This window comes from Mus caroli, unplaced genomic scaffold (genome assembly GCF_978045245.1).
Source record: "Mus caroli unplaced genomic scaffold, Mus_caroli_1 scaffold_8, whole genome shotgun sequence".
Classification (NCBI taxonomy): domain Eukaryota; kingdom Metazoa; phylum Chordata; class Mammalia; order Rodentia; family Muridae; genus Mus; species Mus caroli.
In genome coordinates, this window is record NW_028227263.1 from 84,322,280 (window position 1) to 84,340,684 (window position 18,405).

An 18,405-nucleotide genomic window follows, 5' to 3' on the forward strand; every position below is an offset into this window, starting at 1 on the left:
CTTTCTCAGCATCTAACGAGATGATAATGTGTTTTTTGTCTTTGACATTGTTCATATAGTGGATTACTTTGATGGATTTCCATGTATTAAACCATCCCTGCATCCCTGGGATGAAACATACTTGGTCATGATGGATGATCATTTTAATGTGTTCTTGGATTCCGTTTGGGAGGATTTTATTGAGTATTTTTGGATTGATATAAGGGAAATTGTTCTGAAGTTCTCTTTCTTTGTTTGATCTTTGTGTGGTTTAGGTATCAGGGTAATTTTGGGTTCATAGAATGAATTGTCTAGAGTTCCTTCTGTTTCTATTTTGTGGAATAGTTGGAGAAGTGTTGGAATTAGGTCTTCTTTGAAGATCTGATAGAACTCTGCATTAAACCCATCTGGTCCTGGTTTTATTTATTTCCTTTTTTTGGTTGGGAGACTATTGATGACTGCTTCTATTTCTTTAGGGGTAATGGGACTATTTAAACCATTACTCTGATCCTGATTTAACTTTGGTACCTGGTATCTGTCTAGGAAGTCATCCATTTCATCCAGGTTTTCCAGTTTTCTTGAGTATAGCCTTCTATAGTAGGATCTGATGATGTTTTTTATTTCCTCTGATGCTGTTGTTATGACTCCTTTTTCATTTTTTATTTTGTTAATTAAGATACTGTCCCTGTGCCCTCTACTGAGTCTGGCTAAGGGTTTATCTATCTTGTTGATTTTCTCAAAGAACCAGCTCCTCGTTTAGTTGATTTTTTTTTTATAATTCTTTTTGTTTCCACTTGGTTGATTTCAGCCCTGAGTTTGAATATTTCCTGCTGTCTACTCCTATTCAGTGAATTTGCTTCCTTTTGTTCTAGAATTTTGAGGAGTATTGTCAGGCTGCAAGTGTATGCTCTTTCTATTTTCTTTTTGGAGGCACTAAGGGCTATGAGTTTTCCTCTTTGTACTGCCTTCATTGTGTCCCATAAGTTTGGATATGTTGTGACTTCATTTTCATTACACTCTAAAAAGTCTTTCATTTCTTTCCTTATTTCATCCTTGGTATCATTGAGGTATCATCCAAGGTATTGCTTTATTGCATTGAGGTATCATCCTTGGTTTCATCCAAGGTGTCATTGAGGAGAGTGTTGTTCAGTTTCCACATGAATGTTGGCTTTCTATTATTTATGTTGATATTGAAGATCAGCCTTAATCCGTGGTGATCAGATAGGATGCATTGGTTAATTTCAATATTTTTGTATCTGTGGAGACCTGTTTTTTTGACCAATTATATGGTCAATTTTGGAGGAGGTACCATGTGGAGCTGAGAAGGTATATCCTTCTGTTTTAGGATAAAATTTTCTCTAGATATCTGTTAAAATCCATTTGTTTCATAACTTCCAGTAGTGACCATGTCTCTATGTTTAGTTTCTGTTTCCAGGATATGTCTTTTGGTAAGAGTGAGGTGTCAAAGTCTCCCACTTTTTTTTGTGTGAGGTGCAATGTGTGCTTTGAGCTTTACTAAAGTTTCTTTAATGAATGTGGCTGTCCTTGTATTTGGAGCATAGATATTCAGAATTGAGAGTTCATCTTGGTATATTTTACCTTTGATGAGTATGAAGTGCCCCTCCTTGTCTTTTTTGATAACTTTGGGTTGGAAGTCAATTTTATTCGGTATTAGAATTGCTACTCCAGCTTTTTTTTTTTTTTTTTTTTTGGACCATTTGCCTGGAATATTGTTTTCCAGACTTTCACTCTGAGTTAATGTCTGTCCTTTTCCCTGAGGTGGGTTTCCGGTAAACAACAAAATGTTGGGTCCTGTTTGTGTAGCCAGTCTATTAGTCTATGTCTTTTTATTGGGGAATTGAGTTCATTGATGTTAAGAGAAATTAAAGTAATTGTTGCTTCCTGTCATTTTTGTTGTTAAAGTTGGGATTATGTTCTTGCGGCTGTCTTCTTTTAGGTTTGGCAAAGGATTACTTTATTGCTTTTTCTAGGGTGTAGTTTCCATCCTTGTGTTGGTGTTTTCCCTTTATTATCATTTGAAGGGCTCGATTTGTGGAAAGATATTGTGTGAATTTGTTTTTATCATAGAATACTTTGTTTTTTTTGTCTATGGCAATTGAGAGTTTTGCTGGGTATAGTAGCCTGGGCTGGCATTTGTGTTCTCTTAGGGCCTGCATAATATCTGTCCAGGATCTTCTGGTTTTCATATGCTCTGGTGACAAGTCTCCTGTAATTCTAATAGGCCTGCCTTTATATGTCACTTGACCCTTTTCCCTTACTGCTTTTACTATTCTATCTTTATTTAATGCTTTTGTTGTTCTGATTATTATGTGTCAGGAGGAATTTCTTTTCTGGTCCAGTCTATTTGGAGTTCTGTAGGCTTCTTGTACGTTCATGGACATCTCTTTAGGTTTGGGAAGTTTTCTTCTATAATTTTGTTGAAGATCTTTGCTATCCCTTTAAGTTGAAAATCTTCCTTCTCATCTGCTCCTATTATCCGTAGGTTTGGTCTTCTCATTGTGTCCTGGATTTCCTGGATATTTTGAGTTAGGATCTTTTTGCATTTTGCATTTTGCATTTTCTTTGATTGTTGTGGCTATGTTCCCTATGGAATCTTCTGCACCTGAGATTCTCTATTCCATCTCTTGTATTCTGTTCTTGATGCTTGCATCTCTGTTTCCTTCTTTCCTAGGGTTTCTATCTCCAGAATTGTCTCATTTTGGGTTTTCTTTATTGTGTCTACTTCACTTTTTAGGTCTAGTGTGGTTTTGTTCAATTCCATCACCTGTTTGGTTGTGTTTTCCTGTATTTTTAAAAGGATTTCTACCTCTTTAGCAGTGTTCTCCTATATTTCTTTAAGTGAGTTATTAAAGCCCTTCTTAAGGTCCTCTACCAGCATCATGAGATATGATTTTCAATCCAAGTCTTGTTTTTTGGGTGTGTCAGGTTATCCAGGACTGGCTGAGGTAGGAGTTCTGGGTTCTGATGATGGTGAGTTGTCCTGGTTTATGTTAGTAAGATTCTTAACTGTGCCTTTTGCCATTTGGTAATCTCTGGAGTTAGTTATTATAGTTGTCTCTCATTGGAGGTTGTTTCTACTGTAATTCTGTTAGCCTCTGTCAGCAGACCTGGGAGTCTAGGTGTGTCCTGAGTCTCAGTGGTCAGAGTACTCTCTGCAGGCAATCTCTCTCTTGCATGGAAGGTGCACAGATATCTCACATTCAGACCTGCCTCCTGGCTGAAGATGAAGGCCTGGAACAGGTCCTGTTCCAGAAGATGTGTTGTCTCTGTAGTCTGCACTCTCACCTGCACAGACTGGTCTCAGAGGGACATGGGACGAAAGATGACTCTCTTACCTGCTCTGGGAGTCAGAGCCCTCCCAGGCAGACACCTGTCCTCTGGCGGGGAAGGTGCCTGGATGTCTGGAGCCCAAATTGGTGTGTCTGTCCCAGAAGCTGTGTAGCTTCTGCCTGTCCCAGAACCTGTGTCACTTCTGCAGTCTCCTCACTCACCATTTGCAGTCTGTGAGCTGACCTGCACAGACTGCTCTCTTAAGTTTTTGACGTCTTTGTCTATATTATTGTTAATGACCTGCCTGTCTGTCTGTTTATCTGTCTGTCTGTCTGTCTGTCTGTCTGTCTGTCTGTCTGTCTCTCTCTCTCTCTCTCTCTCTCTCTCTCTGTCTGTCTGTCTCTGTCTCTGTCTCTCTCTTGCTTGTGTGTTTAGTGTTGCTTACATATAAAAGTATATAAAGCACACTACTGTAATTGCATAACCTATTACAGAGTTCATCTCTGGAAAAAAAAACTAATTTGTCTTCTCTTGACAGCCACTGACTGCCTACAACACTTCATCTAGGGATGTGTGTTGTAAGATTTCCTTCATCCATATTAGCATCTCAGCTGGTGGTGTCTTTATGCAGATATTCTTTATGAGATAATACATTTCTAATTTTATGGTACCAACAACTAAATTTCACATAGAACATGTTTTATAGCAGCAAGAGTTCTGGTCCCTGATCTTATAATCTATCTGTCCCCACTTTTGCTATTTGTCCCCTGAGGCTTAAATTTAGGGCTATGTAAGTCGGGGTTAGGTACTATATGGCCACTTCTTATATTTTGTGTTATTGTAGATATCTGTGATGCTTTTGTTTGCTACATAAATGAACTTTGCTTATGAGAAATAAGAGCTACTTTTTTTCTGTGGGCATACCAATGGATATAAGAATCATACTTAGAATACAGCAACTCTAGTGATATAAGAAAATGATAGCAGGAGATTAACATAGAGTCTATGGTTTCTCCATCCATGGATAGTAGATTAGGTTTATAGTACCAGGCATGAGTTGTTCATTGAGTGGGCCTTAAGACCAATGAGATAGCTCTTGCTTACCTCAAAAGAAAAAGTGCTACTATCATACCATAAAAGATATCTTTCCAGGCTCATAGACATTTTGAGCTGAAGCCTTTTATGCTGGTGAAATTATTGAATGTCTTCCTGCCTTGGTACTTTGCATAGCACACTCTCGTATTACAAAAGTAGATTTTAAGTCAGTTCCAAGTCAAGTCTTCCAAATCACATCTGAAGTATGTAGCATCTATAGCTCTAGGATCTAACAGCAAACTATTTTGCTCATTTCAATTATTTAATTTTTGTCAAGTGTCTTTAATTTGTGTGTGTGTGTGTGTGTGTGTGTGTGTGTGTGTGCGTACTTGTGTGTTTCTGTCTGTGGGCATGTAATGAATGTTCATATATATGAAATTTTAAATTGTGGATTTTAGAAATTGTCTTTTTTTAAAATTTCTTGATGAACTGGTCAAAAAAATTGTATGACATGAACCAGGCAACTTGTAGTGTCTATATAAGTGATATACCAGTATTTCTATAATTAGAAGATTTATCAAGGATGTAAGGTTTCATCTAAAGATGATATTTAATTGAAATGTTTAATGAGAGTCAACATTTTAAAAAGTCTAATTATACATATGTCTTAATGTCTTGTGATAGAACATTATCAAATTGCTTTTCATATTTTTAATAAAATGTGTGTATTTTTCAGAAGAACTAGGATTAGACACAGTACTGGATTTAAAACTGGAAAATAAAAATGTTTGTAATAAGAATGAAGGACACCAAAAATTGGTATGTGCCTCTTTAAATTTAAATTTCTTATTTAATATTATTTGTTTTAATTATATTTCCATAGCCAATGTAAACTACCTTTAAGGCTACTACAGACAGTCAATAGATGATGATTTAATAGGAGAAAGTCTTCCTCAGTAATTAAATTTCTCTCCATCCCATCAAGAAATGGGCCATAAATTGCTAAAGAAGGGGTCTTCATTAAAGACCTAAAAGCTCCACTCAAAGAAAGGGGATGTAGAGTTAAGAAGAAGGACTTGATAAATTTTTTTATTTTTATTGATCAAACATGTCCATAGTTTATTATTGATGGGACGGAGATTCATTGGAAAAAATGGCAAAAGGTAGGCAAAGATTTAAATGATAAAATAGCTAATGAGGGTTCCGATTCAGTCCCTGCAACTGTTTTTTCTTATTGGGGACTCATTCATGATGTTGTGGAAGGCACGAGCCTCGATCCTGAGAAACAACAAATTGTCTCCGTCCCTTGTCTCGGGTGGCTTCAGTGACCCCCCTTTCTTCTAATAAGAATTCCCCAGATCTCTTCCAGTAGGCGCCAGCACTGGATCACTTTGGGCACGGAGTCAGCAGACACCCCAAAGGTCCATAGAGGACTCTCCATGCTATCTTAGTACCACCAGTAAGTGGAACACAACTTCTGTTCTATTCCATTTGCGCGGGACCTGAGACAGCATTAAGGAAGCAGAAAACCAGGCCTGACCCAGGTCACAAGTCCCTTCTGGTCAGCACCAGCACCAGGTCACCTTGGGTGCTGAGTTGGTGGACACCCCCAAGGTCCCTAGAGGACAGCTTCTGAGGCAGACCCCATTTTGGGATCCAGACATTCGGACACCTTCCCTGACAGAGGAGAGGTGTCCACCCCACCCGGGAGAGCTTTGCCAGAGCACCTTGGGGAGCCAACCTGGCTTCCAGATCCCTCCAAGACTAGTCTGCACAGGTGAGAGTGTGGAGTACAGAAGCTAACAGATTCTAGGACACGCCCTGTTTTGGGTCTTCATCTTCTTCAAGGAGGCAGGTTTGAACACCAGATATCTGTGCACCTTCCCTGTAAGAGTAGAACTTGGCTGCAGAGAGTGCTCTGATCAATGAAATGAAGGAGAGAGCTAGTCTCCCAGATCTGCTGATAGAGGCTAACAAAACCATGAGAGGAAAAAGCTATAACCAGAGACAACTATAACAACAAACTCCAGAGATTACCAGATGGCGAAAGGCAAACATAAGAATCTCAATAACAGAAACCAAGACCACTCACCATCATCAGAATGCAGCACCCCCAACTCACAGTCCTGGACACCCTAACACACCCTAAAACCTAGACTCAGATTTAAAAGCAAATTTCATGTTGATAGTAGAGGATATCAAGAAGGACTTTAATCACTCACTTAAAGAAATACAGGAGGACACTGCTGAAGAGTTACAAGTCCTTAAAGAAAAACAGTAAAACACAACCAAACAGGTAGAAGTCCTTAAAGAAAAACAGGAAAACACATAAAAACAGGGGATGGAAATGAACAAAACCATACTAGACCTAACAAGGGAAGTAGACACAATAAAGAAAACACAAAGTGAGGCAACGCTGGAGATAGAAAACTTAGGAAAGATATCTGGAACCATAGATGCAAGCATCAACAACAGAATACAAGAGATGGAAGACAGAATCTCAGGTGCAGAAGATTCCATAGAGAACATGGCCACAACAATCAAAGAAAATGCAAAATGCAAAAAGATCCAAACTCTAAAACATCCAGGAAATCTAGGACACCATGAGAAGACCAAACCTACTAATAATAGGACTAGATGAGAATGGAGACTTTCAAAATAATGGGCCAGCAAATATTTTCAACAAAATTGTAGAAGAAAACTTCCCAAACCTAAAGAAAGAGATGCCCATGAACATAAAAGAAGCCCACAGAACTCCAAATAGACTGGACCAGAAAATAATTTCCTCCTGACACATAATAATCTGAACAACAAATGCACTAAATAAAGATAGAATATTAAAAGAAGTAAGGGAAAAAGGTCAAGTAACATATAAAGGCAGGCCTATCAGAATTACACCAGATTTTTCACCAGAGATTATGAAAGCCAGAAGATCCTGAACAGATGTTATACAGACACTGAGAGAACACAAATGCCAGCGCATGCTACTATACCCAACCAAAATTTCAATTACCATAGATGGAGAAACCAAAGTATTCCACAACAAACCCAAATTCACACATTATCTTTCCATGAATCCAGCCCTTCAAAGAATAATAACAGAAAAAAAAATACAAGGACGGAAACCACGTCCTAGAAAAAGCAAGAAAGTTATCCTTCAACAAACCTAAAAGAAGACAGCCACAAAAACAGACTGCCAACTCTAACAACAAAAAAATAGGAAAAATACTTTTCCTTCATATCTCTTAATATCAATGGACTCAATTCCCCAATAAAAAGACATAGAGTAACAGACTGGCTACACGAACAGGACCCAACATTTTGCTGCTTACAGGAAACCCATTCCAGGGAAAAATGACAGACACTACCACAGAATGAAAGGTTGGAAAACAATTTTCCAAGCAAATGGTCTGAAGAAATAAGCTGGAGTAGGCATTCTAATATCTAATAAAATCTACTTCCCACCCAAAGTTATCAAAAAAGATAAGGAGGGGCACTTCATACCCATCAAAGGTAAAATCTTCCAAGAGGAACTCTCAATTCTTAATATCTATGCTCCAACTGCAAGGGCAGCTACATTCACTAAAGAAATTTTAGTAAAGCTCAAAGCACACATTTTACCTCACACAATAATAGAGGGAGACTTCAACACACCACTTTCATCAATGGACAGATCGTGGAAATAGAAACTAAACAGGGACATAGTCAAACTAACAGAAGTTATGAAACCAATGGATCTACCTGATATCTAGAGAACATTTTATCCTAAAACAAAAGGATATACCTTCTTCTCAGCACCTCATGGTATCTTCTCCAAAAATAACCACATAATTGGTCACAAAACAGGCTTCAACAGATAGAAAAAATATTGAAATTGTCCCATGCATCCTATCAGATCAACATGGACTAATACTGATCATCAATAACAACATAAATAATAGAAAGCCAATATTCACGTGGAAACTGAACAACACTCTTCTCAATGATACCTTGGTCAAGGAGGGAATATAGAAAGAAATTAAAGACTTTTTGAAGTTTAATGAAAATGAAGCCAAAACATACCCAAACTTATGGGACACTGTGAAAGCATTTCTAAGAGGGAAACTCATAGCACTGAGTGCCTCCAAAGAGAAACTAGAGAGAGCACACACTAGCAGCTTGACAACACACCTAAAAGCTCTAGAAAAAAAGGAAGCAAATTCATCCAAGAGGAGTAGAAGGCAATAAATAATCAAACTCTGGGGCAAAATCCAAACTCAATTCTTCAACGAATTAGAAAGGGAAATCTCAAATTCATCTGAAATAACAAAAAACCTAGGATATCAAAAACTCTTCACAAGGATAAAAGGACCTCTGGTGGAATCATCATGCTGATCTACAACTGTAATACAGAGCAATTGTGATAAAAAAAAAAACTGCATGGTACTGTTATAGCAACAGACAAGTAGACCAGTGGAATAGAATAGAAGACCCAGAAATGAACCCACACACCTATGGTCACTTGATCTTTGACAAGAAAGCTGAAACCATCCAGTGAAAAGAAGACAGCATTTTCAACAAATGGTGCTAGCATAACTGGTTATTATCATGTAGAAGACTGCAAATTGATCCATTCCTATATCCTTGTACTAAGGTCAAATCTAAGTGGATCAAGGAACTCCACATATAACCAGAAACAGTGAAACTTATAGAGGAAAAAGTGGGGAAAAGCCTCGAAGATATGGGCACAGGGGAAATTTTCCTGAATAGAAAAGAATGGCTTATGCTGTAAGATCGAGAATCAACAAATGGGACCTCATTAAATTGCAAAGCTTCTGTAAGGCAAAAGACACTGTCAATAAGCCAAAAAGGCCACCAACAGGTTGGGAAAGGATCTTTACGTATCCTAAATCAGATAGGGGACTAATATCCAATATATATAAAGAACTCAAGAAGGTGGACTCCAGAAAATCAAACAACCCCATTAAAAATGGGGCTCAGAGCTACAAAAATAATTCTCACCTGAGAAATAGCGAATGGCTGAGAAGCACCTGAAAAGAATGTTCAGCAGGGAAATGCAAATCATAGCAACCCTGAGGTTCCACCTCACACCAGTCAGAATGGCTAAGATCATAATTTCAGGTGACAGCAGATGATGGCGAGGATGTGGAGAAAGAGGAACACTCCTCCAATATTGGTGGGATTGCAAGCTTGTACTACCACTCTGGAAATCAGTCTGGTGGTTCCTCAGAAAATTGGACGTAGTACTACCGGAGGATCCCACAATATCTCTCCTGGGCATATATCTAGAAGATGTTCCAACTGGAAAGGAGGACACACACTCTTTTCATAGCAGCCTTATTTATAACAGCCAGAAGCTGGAAAGAACCCAGATGCCCCACAACAGAAGAATGAATACAGAAAATGTGGTACATTTACATAGTGGAGTACTACTCAGCTATTAAAAGGAATGAATTTATGAAATTCCTAAGCAAATGGATAGACCTGGAGGGCAACATCCTGAGTGAGGTAACCCAATCACAAAAGAACTCACATGATATGTACTCTGTGATAAGTGGATATTAGCCCAGAAACTTAGAATACCCAAGATACAAGTTACAATTTGCAAAACACAGGAAACTCAATTAGAAGGAAGACTGAAGTGTGGACACTTTGTTCCTTCTTTGAACTGGGAACAAAATACCCATGTAAGGAGTTACAGATACAAAGTTTGGAGCTCAGATGAAAGGATGGACCATCTAGAGACTGCCATACCAGGGATCCATCCCATAATCAGCCTCCAAACGCTGACACCATTGCATACACTAGCAAGATTTTGCTGTAAGGACCCAGCTATAGCTGTCTCTTGTGAGGCTATGCTGGGGCCTAGCAAACACAGAAGTTGATGCTCACAGTCAGCTATTGGATGGATCACAGGGCCCCCAGTGGAGGAGCTAGAGAAAGCACCCAAGGAGCTAAAGGGGTCTGCAACCCTATCAGTGTAACAACAATATGAACTAACCAGGACCCCCTGGAGCTCGTGTCTCTAGCTGCATATGTATCAGAAGATGGCCTAGTCGGCCGTCATTGTAAGAGAGGCCCATTGGTTGTGCAAACTTTATATGCCTCAGTACAGGGGAACACCAGGGCCAAGAAGTGGGAGTGGGTTGGGAGGGGGAGTGGGGGGAGGGTATAGGTGACTTTTGGGATAGCATTGGAAATGTAAATGAAGAAAATACTTAACTTAAATAAAAAGAATTCCCCAAAGCCCCCTGTAGGTCATTATAGACATGACCGCAGACCAGGAGCCCAAGCCTCTGGCTTCTCTTTACCTTCTCTTCTGATGGACCCATTCCCCTCTGATATGCTGCTAATTAATCCAGTCTTTAAGAGACCCTTGGCCCAAGAGCCTTTTGATCCCGGGGAGGCTGCCACCTTGGAGGAGGAGGCGGCTTGTTATCATAATCCTGGCTTGCTGCTGCTTGCTTCAGCCCCTTTATGGGGCCATCTTCTCTATGTGCCAAAATTTGCGCACCCACCTTTCTGCCCCCATCCTTGCCAGTCGCCACACTTATGGAAGCTAGAGATAAAGTTGCGTCTCAGGTCGCTGAGTTACAAGTAGTTCTACATCCTCAGAAACAGTTTGCCCAACTCTCCATGGAACTTACCTTGCTACAAGCTTCCTTTAAGGAAACTCTACTAGCCCCTCCAGTCATGATCTGGAATGGCTTTAAAGGTGAAGCCACAACTGAAGCTTCAGGTAGAGTTAAAAGAAAAGCTCTTTGCAACCTGAGATCCCAAACTCTGATTTTCCTTGTCATTACCAGCTCTACAGGAGACTCTTAATTCTCCTACTGCCCTGGGAAAGCATTTGTTGAGCAATAACTTCATTGGGACTGCACATAAAGACTTTCATTTGAGAGAGAATATCTTTTCCCCAAAGGTTAACAGATAAACCAGGAACAACGAAGGGCTGTGGTTTTCCCAAAGAGAACAAAGCCAGACCTGATTGCTTGGCCTGTAGTACTTTACCCATGGGTTCTCCTCAGGTATGGCTGCCTTCAGTATTGGTGGGGAGGTCTCACGTTTTATGACAGACATTTCCTCAATGCAGCTTGTTGAACTGACAGCTATTGTTAGGGTGTTTGAACTCTTGCCTGAAACCCCTTTTAATTTGTATAGAGATAGCGCTTATGTGGCCACCTCTGTTCCTCTTCTAGAAACTGTTCCATATATTCGCCCCTCTACCAATGCTTCCCCATTGTTTGCTAAACTTCAAAAACTTATCCTTGCCCAAAATTTTCCTTTTTTCTTGGCCATACTCGTGCTCCTTCTGGCCTGCCTGAGCCACTGTCTGAAGGCAACGATATAGTTGATCTGGCCACCCAGGTAGTGGCTTCTGCCTTGTCTACCATTCCTCTCGCCACCGCTCAAGAGGCCCATGATTTACACCATCTTAATGCCCATAGCTTTAGACTTAAATTTTCCATCACCTGAGAACAGGCACGACAAATTGTTCGGCAGTGTAAGGGCTTCCTGACCCTTTTACCCGAGCCACATGTGGGGACCAACCCCCATGGGCTAGTTCCTGGTGAGTTGTGGGGCAAATGGATGTCACCCACTATGCTCCCTTTGGAAAGTTAAAATATATCCATATCTCTGTTGATACTTTTAGTGGTTTCATCTGTACATCTTTACAGATGGGGGAGGCCACTAAACATGTTATCAGTCATGTTCTCTCCTGCTGGGCTGTTACACCACAACACAAAATCCTCAAGACAGATAATGGCCCGGGATATACTATTTCCAGCTTTAAACAGTTTTGTGCTTAAATGGGCATCAAACATATTACTCGCATTCCCTATAACCCCCAAGGCCAAGGCATTGTAGAAAGGACTCATCAAACCCTTAAAAATATGCTCTTTAAATTGCAGTCTTGGGGGCGGGGGGTGGGGGTATTCTATATCCTCAGTATGGCAACTTCAAGACACTCTTGAATCATGAACTATTTGTCTTAAATTTTCTTACACATGACACTGTAGGCAAGTCTGCTGCAGATCGCCTTTGGCACCCTCCAACTGCCAACAATTATGCACAAGCCATGTGGAGAGATCCCTTGTCCCACAAATGGCAGGGTCCAGATCCAGTCTTTATATGGGGCAAAGGACACGCTTGTATTTATGATTCAGGTGCTCAAAATGCCAGATGGCTCCCAGAGCGCCTAATAAAACCATATAATTCATCCAGGGAAGAAAAGCCCTGAGAAAGCCCCGCCCCCTTTCTATCTTCCAGATGGCGATTTGAATTTTTACATTCACCTTGGTTTCCCTGGCTGCAGTCAGAGCTGGATTTGACCAACCCACAGACAGACTAACTTTTCTGACTGGTATTTATAGCAAGCCCTGCCAGTCATGTAGGGGGAATCATAATGGGCCCTTGACACTCTCTGGAGTATCCTCATTTATGGTGGACTGTGGCAACCAGATCGATACTCTACAGTGGAGCGCTTCACTTACTGGTGGGGCACAGGGATGATGGGTCTGCAGAGATAAACCAAAGCCCATCCCTGTGGGGCCCAATGGCACCTGCCCCGCTAAATGTAATTTTGTTTTCCATATGCATTCTGGCTGTTACAAGAAGGTAACAACCTGCTTTCATAATGGCCTCAAATATTTTACTGCCATTCCCTATAGACATTCCACAGGCTCCTTTGGGGAGGGGGGAATTGGACCTCCGATGTCTGTGTCACTGGCTGTAGGTAGATCATATAAATATGCAGGTGCCTCCTGCCTAGCCCCAGTGGGTGAACAAGCCTGATGGCCCTGTGGTCTTCTATTCATGTCTCAGATGGCAGAGCCCCGACAGACATGGTTAAAGAAGAAAGGGTTCAGTTGACCATTCAACATCAGGTAGAGAATTTCTTCCCCAAGCTAGAATACAACCCCTTGCTCAAGATAGTGCCAAAAGGGGTAGATTTAAACCCACAGACCATGGATATTATTGAAACTACTCACAAAGTACTAAATTCCATCAATCCTACGCTTGCTGAGGATTGCTGGTTGTGTTTGGGCTTGGGGGTGACGTGGTCTTTGGCCTTTCCAATGCTCAACACCTCTGATCTGCCCTCCCCCACCTTATATAATTGCAGTTTTACAAAACCTTTAAAGGTTCAGCCTACTGAGTTTAATGCCTCTTTTTGTTTTTGGAGCCCTATGCAAAATGATTCCTTTGATGCTGATCTTGGTATTGCTCCTTCACCTATTGCTCTACTATAGTTAATTCCTCCCAGGCTGGTTGTCTGCCCCCCAGCAAAGTCTTCGTTTGTGGAGATAATATGGCTTATCCCTTCCTGCCCATAAATTGGACGGGACTCTGCACCCCTGCCCTGCTCATCCCCGATATGGATATTCTCCCTGGTGATGAACCCTTTCCCCTTCCTAGTTTTGATACTTTTGTCCCTCAACATAAAAGGGCACTCCAATTCATTCCCCTATTGGTGGGGTTCAGCATAACTAGAGCTCTTGCATCTGGAACCGCAGGCTTAGGGGTAGCCATAGACTCATACAAAAAGCTTTCCTTAAAGTTGATCTCTAATGTTAATATGATATATGAATCTATAAAAGATATTCAGGATCAGGTAGACTCCATTGTCGAAGTTATTCTCCAAAATAGAAGAGGGCTTGATCTTTTGACTGCAGATAAGGGAGGTATTTGCCTGGCCCTGCAAGAAAAATGCTGTTTTTATACAAATAAATCAGGCATAGTTAGAGATAGAATTAGAAAACATCAAGAGGAGTTAGAGAAGAGACATAAAGAGCTTTTTGATAACCCCATGTGAAGTTTTTGAAATGGGGCTTTGCCTTTTCTCCTCCCCTTCTTGGGACCTGTGTTGGGAATACTCCTCTTTGTCTCCTTTGGACCTTGGGCCTTAAATCGAATAACCAGTTTTGTTAAGTTACAGATTGATTCTGCCTTAAACAAAACAATTGCAATTCACTACCATCGGCTAGACATCCGAGGCTCAGCCAAAGACCTCTCTTCCGATGATGCAGAGAAGGCAGCCGTTGGCCTTCAGTTTTCCATCCTTGCTGCAGACAAGAGCCTTCTTGGTTCCATAAGCTTTGGAAACTACAATGATGGGGAGGGGGTGACCTCCGGATCTTAATAGTGTCTGAGGGCCATAAGCTGTGGAGTTGGCAATGACGGGAATATTGTGGTGCCACGAGCCAGATGCACACTGCCTGTTGGCTGCAGGATGACTCCATGACGGGATTATTGTGGGTCCACTGCCTGGGTGCCCATCACCAGTACCAATGGCCTGTTTAAACCATAGGAATAAAACGTGATGCCAGGAGTGGATGCCACCTGCATTGCCTAAGACAGAGGCCCTGCCCTACTAGTACCTGAAAAGGTCTAGTTACTGCAGTGCTGGATGTGGGTACAAACCACATGGCCTAATGCAGGCTCTCCACCGACCCTCTTTTCATGGCCACACCCCTAGCTTTAATAAAGAAAAAAGGGGGAAGTCCGAGAGACCAAAATGTGGGAAACCAGACCTTCAACAAATCCCACCCTGAAGATCCGACTGACCCTTTGATGGGAGCAGTGTCACCCTCTCCTTCTTGTCTCCACTTGGTGCCTGGAACTGTTTAGATAGAGCCAGCATTCCAAGATAAGCTGCAAGATGTTTGAAGCCTGCAATCAGCATTTGCCCCAGATGACCATCCCTCTCTCTGTGCTTTGATTATGCCCCCTCAGCTGCTCCCTATTTTCTCTCACTGTGTGCTTATAATCAGGCTACTAGCCTCCATTAAACAGACCTTGACAACCCCTTGCTTGGTCTTGCTCCCTTTTCTTGCCCGTTTCTTTTTCAGGCCTGGTCCCCCTCGATCCCTCGAATAACTAGGTCCCATGGGTTGGGATAAAGAAGAAACTGGGAAAATGCTGTATTTAAGGAATATTTCAGTTCACTGAGAACTGTTTGCATACCATACACACATTGTATTCTAATTTCATTACCTAAAAATAACATATAAAACACATTTTTCTCTTTATCATTTTGGTCAAAGTTTTCTATCTATAAGAAATTAATAAAATATGTCAGTTCTATCAGCTGATTTTTACTGAAATGAAGCATTTTCTGCTTTGATCATCACACTCATCATGACATATTATAAATAAATTTAACCATGACATATCTCCTATCACACCTAACCATACAGTGTCATTGTTATAATACTTCATGTATAATTTTGTATATGTTAGAGCAATGGCCTCATTAAGAATGCTAATATTTATTTCATGGATAATTTCCAATTTTACTAGGAAATACAAATTAGTTTTAGATATTATAATATAAAATTAGTTAACATCTACAGCTCAGGTAACACTCTGTGTATATATGTATTCTCTCTTCTGTACTACTTGTATCCAATGGTGTGCCATGAGAAATGAAAGATGGACTTAACCTTGAGTGTATTTATAAGATTTCCACCTAAAATATGTTTTTGAAAATATATTGCATATATTCTCAAGTATAATTTTCTTAAAGTCAGAAATCAAAACATATTCATAGAAAAAAATAAGAACTTTTTGATACTCATTATTACTAACACTATTTGACAGAATATTTTTGATATTTCTTCCAGGAAATGCAGAACACTTCCCAGATACCTGGCCATTCTTACAACACAGGAAATGATTCAGACAAAAATGAAAGTCAAGGTAAGCATCATCATGAAGTGATTTTTTTAAGACAAGATAATGATAAGTTTTACCATCTAAAGAAATCACTGAGTAAATTTATAGCAAGACAAAGGTAATCAAGCATGTAATAAGACTTAGATGTTAATAAATTTGAACAATGTATAAAATTGATATAGTCACAGGAAGATGTATATGTTCTCTTATACATGAGATATTTGGGAGTTTCCAAAGGATCCTTGTGCCATTGGCTCAACTACAAGTAACCAATAGTTTCATATGCTTTCAAATATTTTCTTTTTTTCAAGCAAAGCTCATATTGATTTTTTATTTAAATTATTTTATTTACATTTCAGTCATTGTCTCCCTTCAGTCCCCCCAATTACTCATCCCATTCCCCCTCTCCCTTGCCTCAAAGAGGGTGCTCCCCCACTACCAGGTCTCTCCCTTTCTTGGGGCCTCAAGGCTCTCAAGGATTAAGCACAGTGAGGCCAGACCAGGTAGCCCTCTGATACATATGTGCCAGGGGCTTAAGACCACACTGTGTATGCTACTGGTTTGTGGCTCAGTCTTTGGGATCTCCCTGTTGTCTGGGTTAGTTTAGACTTTTGGTCTTACTGTGGGGTTTCTCTCCTTTTCATCTTCAAACCTTCCCTTAATTCAACCATAGGGGTCCTTGATTTTAGTCAAATGTTTGAGTGTAAGTATCTGCTTCTGTCTCAGTCACCTGCTGGTAGGGCCTCTTTGAGGACAGCCATGCCAGGCTCCTGTCTGTAAGCACATTGTAGCATAATAGTGTCAGGCCTTGGTGGGCCCCCTCTATGAGATCATCCCAAGTTGGGTGAGTCATTGAACCTGCTTTCCCTCATCTCTTCTTCATTTTTGTCACTGCAGTTCTTTTAGACAGGAAAAAATCTGGGTCAGGAAGTTAGATTGTGCTTTAGTAACCCTGTCCATCCATTTGAGGCTTTATCTATCTACTGGAGGTGGACTCTTCGAGTGCCTTTTTCTCAATGTTGGGCATTTTTGCTAAAGTCACCCTCAGTGAGTCCTAAGAATGTCTCACTCCTGGGACTCTGGGACTCTCTAGAGCATCCCCCCACCTCCCACTTCTTGAGGGTGCTTATTTCCATTTATCCTCTTGGCCTTCTAAGCTTCTCTCCTGTTCTTTTCTCCATATCTGATCCTGTTCCTTTTTTCCCCTTCCCTTCCTCTCTCCCTCTTCCTCCTGTGGTAATTATTTCCTTCCCCCTTTCAAGTGGGGTTGAATTCTCTTCATTTGGGCATTTCTGCATTTTTTTTTCATTTTTAAAAGTTTTTTTTTTACTTACTCACTTTACATAGAGCTCACTGCCCCATCTCTGCCATCCCCTCCTACAATCTTTCCCCTGTCCCCTTTTCCTTTGTACCCCTTTGTATTCTACCACCCTGACACTTCACATCTCTAAGAGGCTAGGCACTTCCTCTCCCACTGAGGATGGAAAAGGCAGCCCAGCTAGAAGAACATATCCTACATACATGCAACAGCTTTTGGGATATTCCTGTTCCAGTTGTTCAGGACCCATAAGAAGACCAAGCTGCACATACACTATTTATGGACTGAGAGGGCTAGGTTCAGCCCATGTATGTTCTTTCATTGGTGGTTCAGTCTCTGAGAGCCCCAAAGGTTCAGGTTAGTAGACTCTGTTGGTCTTCCTGTGGCATTCCTATCCCCCTTGGGACCCACAGTACCTCATCCTGTTCTTTCATAAGAACCCCCAAACCCAACCTACTGTTTGGCTGCGGGTGTCTCTATCTCTCTGAGTCAACTGCTAGACTGAGCCTTTTAGAGGAAAACTTGCTCTTGTCTGCAAGCTTAACAGAATATCATTAATAGTGTTAGAGATTTGTGCTTACCTATGGGGTACATCTCATGTTGGGCCAGTTATTGGTTTGTCATTCCCTCAGTCTCTGCTCTATCGTACTGCATTTCTTGAAAATTTTGCATTGAAAGTTTTGTGTGTGAATTGGTGTCTCTATTGATCCACTGAGGTTCCTGTCTGGATAAAGGAAGTAGCATCTTCAGGTACCACACTACAAATGTAGTAAATCATAACTCAGGTCACCTCCATTGTTTCTTGTTGCCTCCCTTTTCCTAGGCCATTTCTCATCCTGGATATGTCCCTACTTCCTCATCCCCATAAGTTGCAGACTTCCTTTCATTTTCATGACCATCTAGCCATCTCCTCTATGGTTCCCTACACCTGATCCCAAATTCCCCCATGCTCCCTCTCTCCCAGATCCGTCTCTCCGTCTGCCTGTTAGGACTATTTTATTCCACCTTCTAAGTGAGATTCAAACTTTCTTGCTTGGCTTTATTTTTTATCTGTGGAGTGTAACATGATACATGTATTTTATGGCTAATATCCACTTATAACT

The 18,405-nt window shown here is 40.7% G+C and overlaps 1 protein-coding gene across 1 annotated transcript in view; it reads left to right on the forward strand.

Moving 5' to 3' along the window:
- The window catches only part of LOC147002968 (uncharacterized), a 157,629-nt gene that overhangs the window by 95,021 nt on the left and 44,203 nt on the right, over positions 1–18,405 (forward strand). The window contains exons 10-11 of the mRNA XM_085840896.1: positions 5,042–5,124; positions 15,942–16,008. Of these exons, the coding sequence (XP_085697022.1) occupies positions 5,042–5,124; positions 15,942–16,008 (150 nt within the window). The remainder of the gene's footprint in view (positions 1–5,041; positions 5,125–15,941; positions 16,009–18,405) is intronic.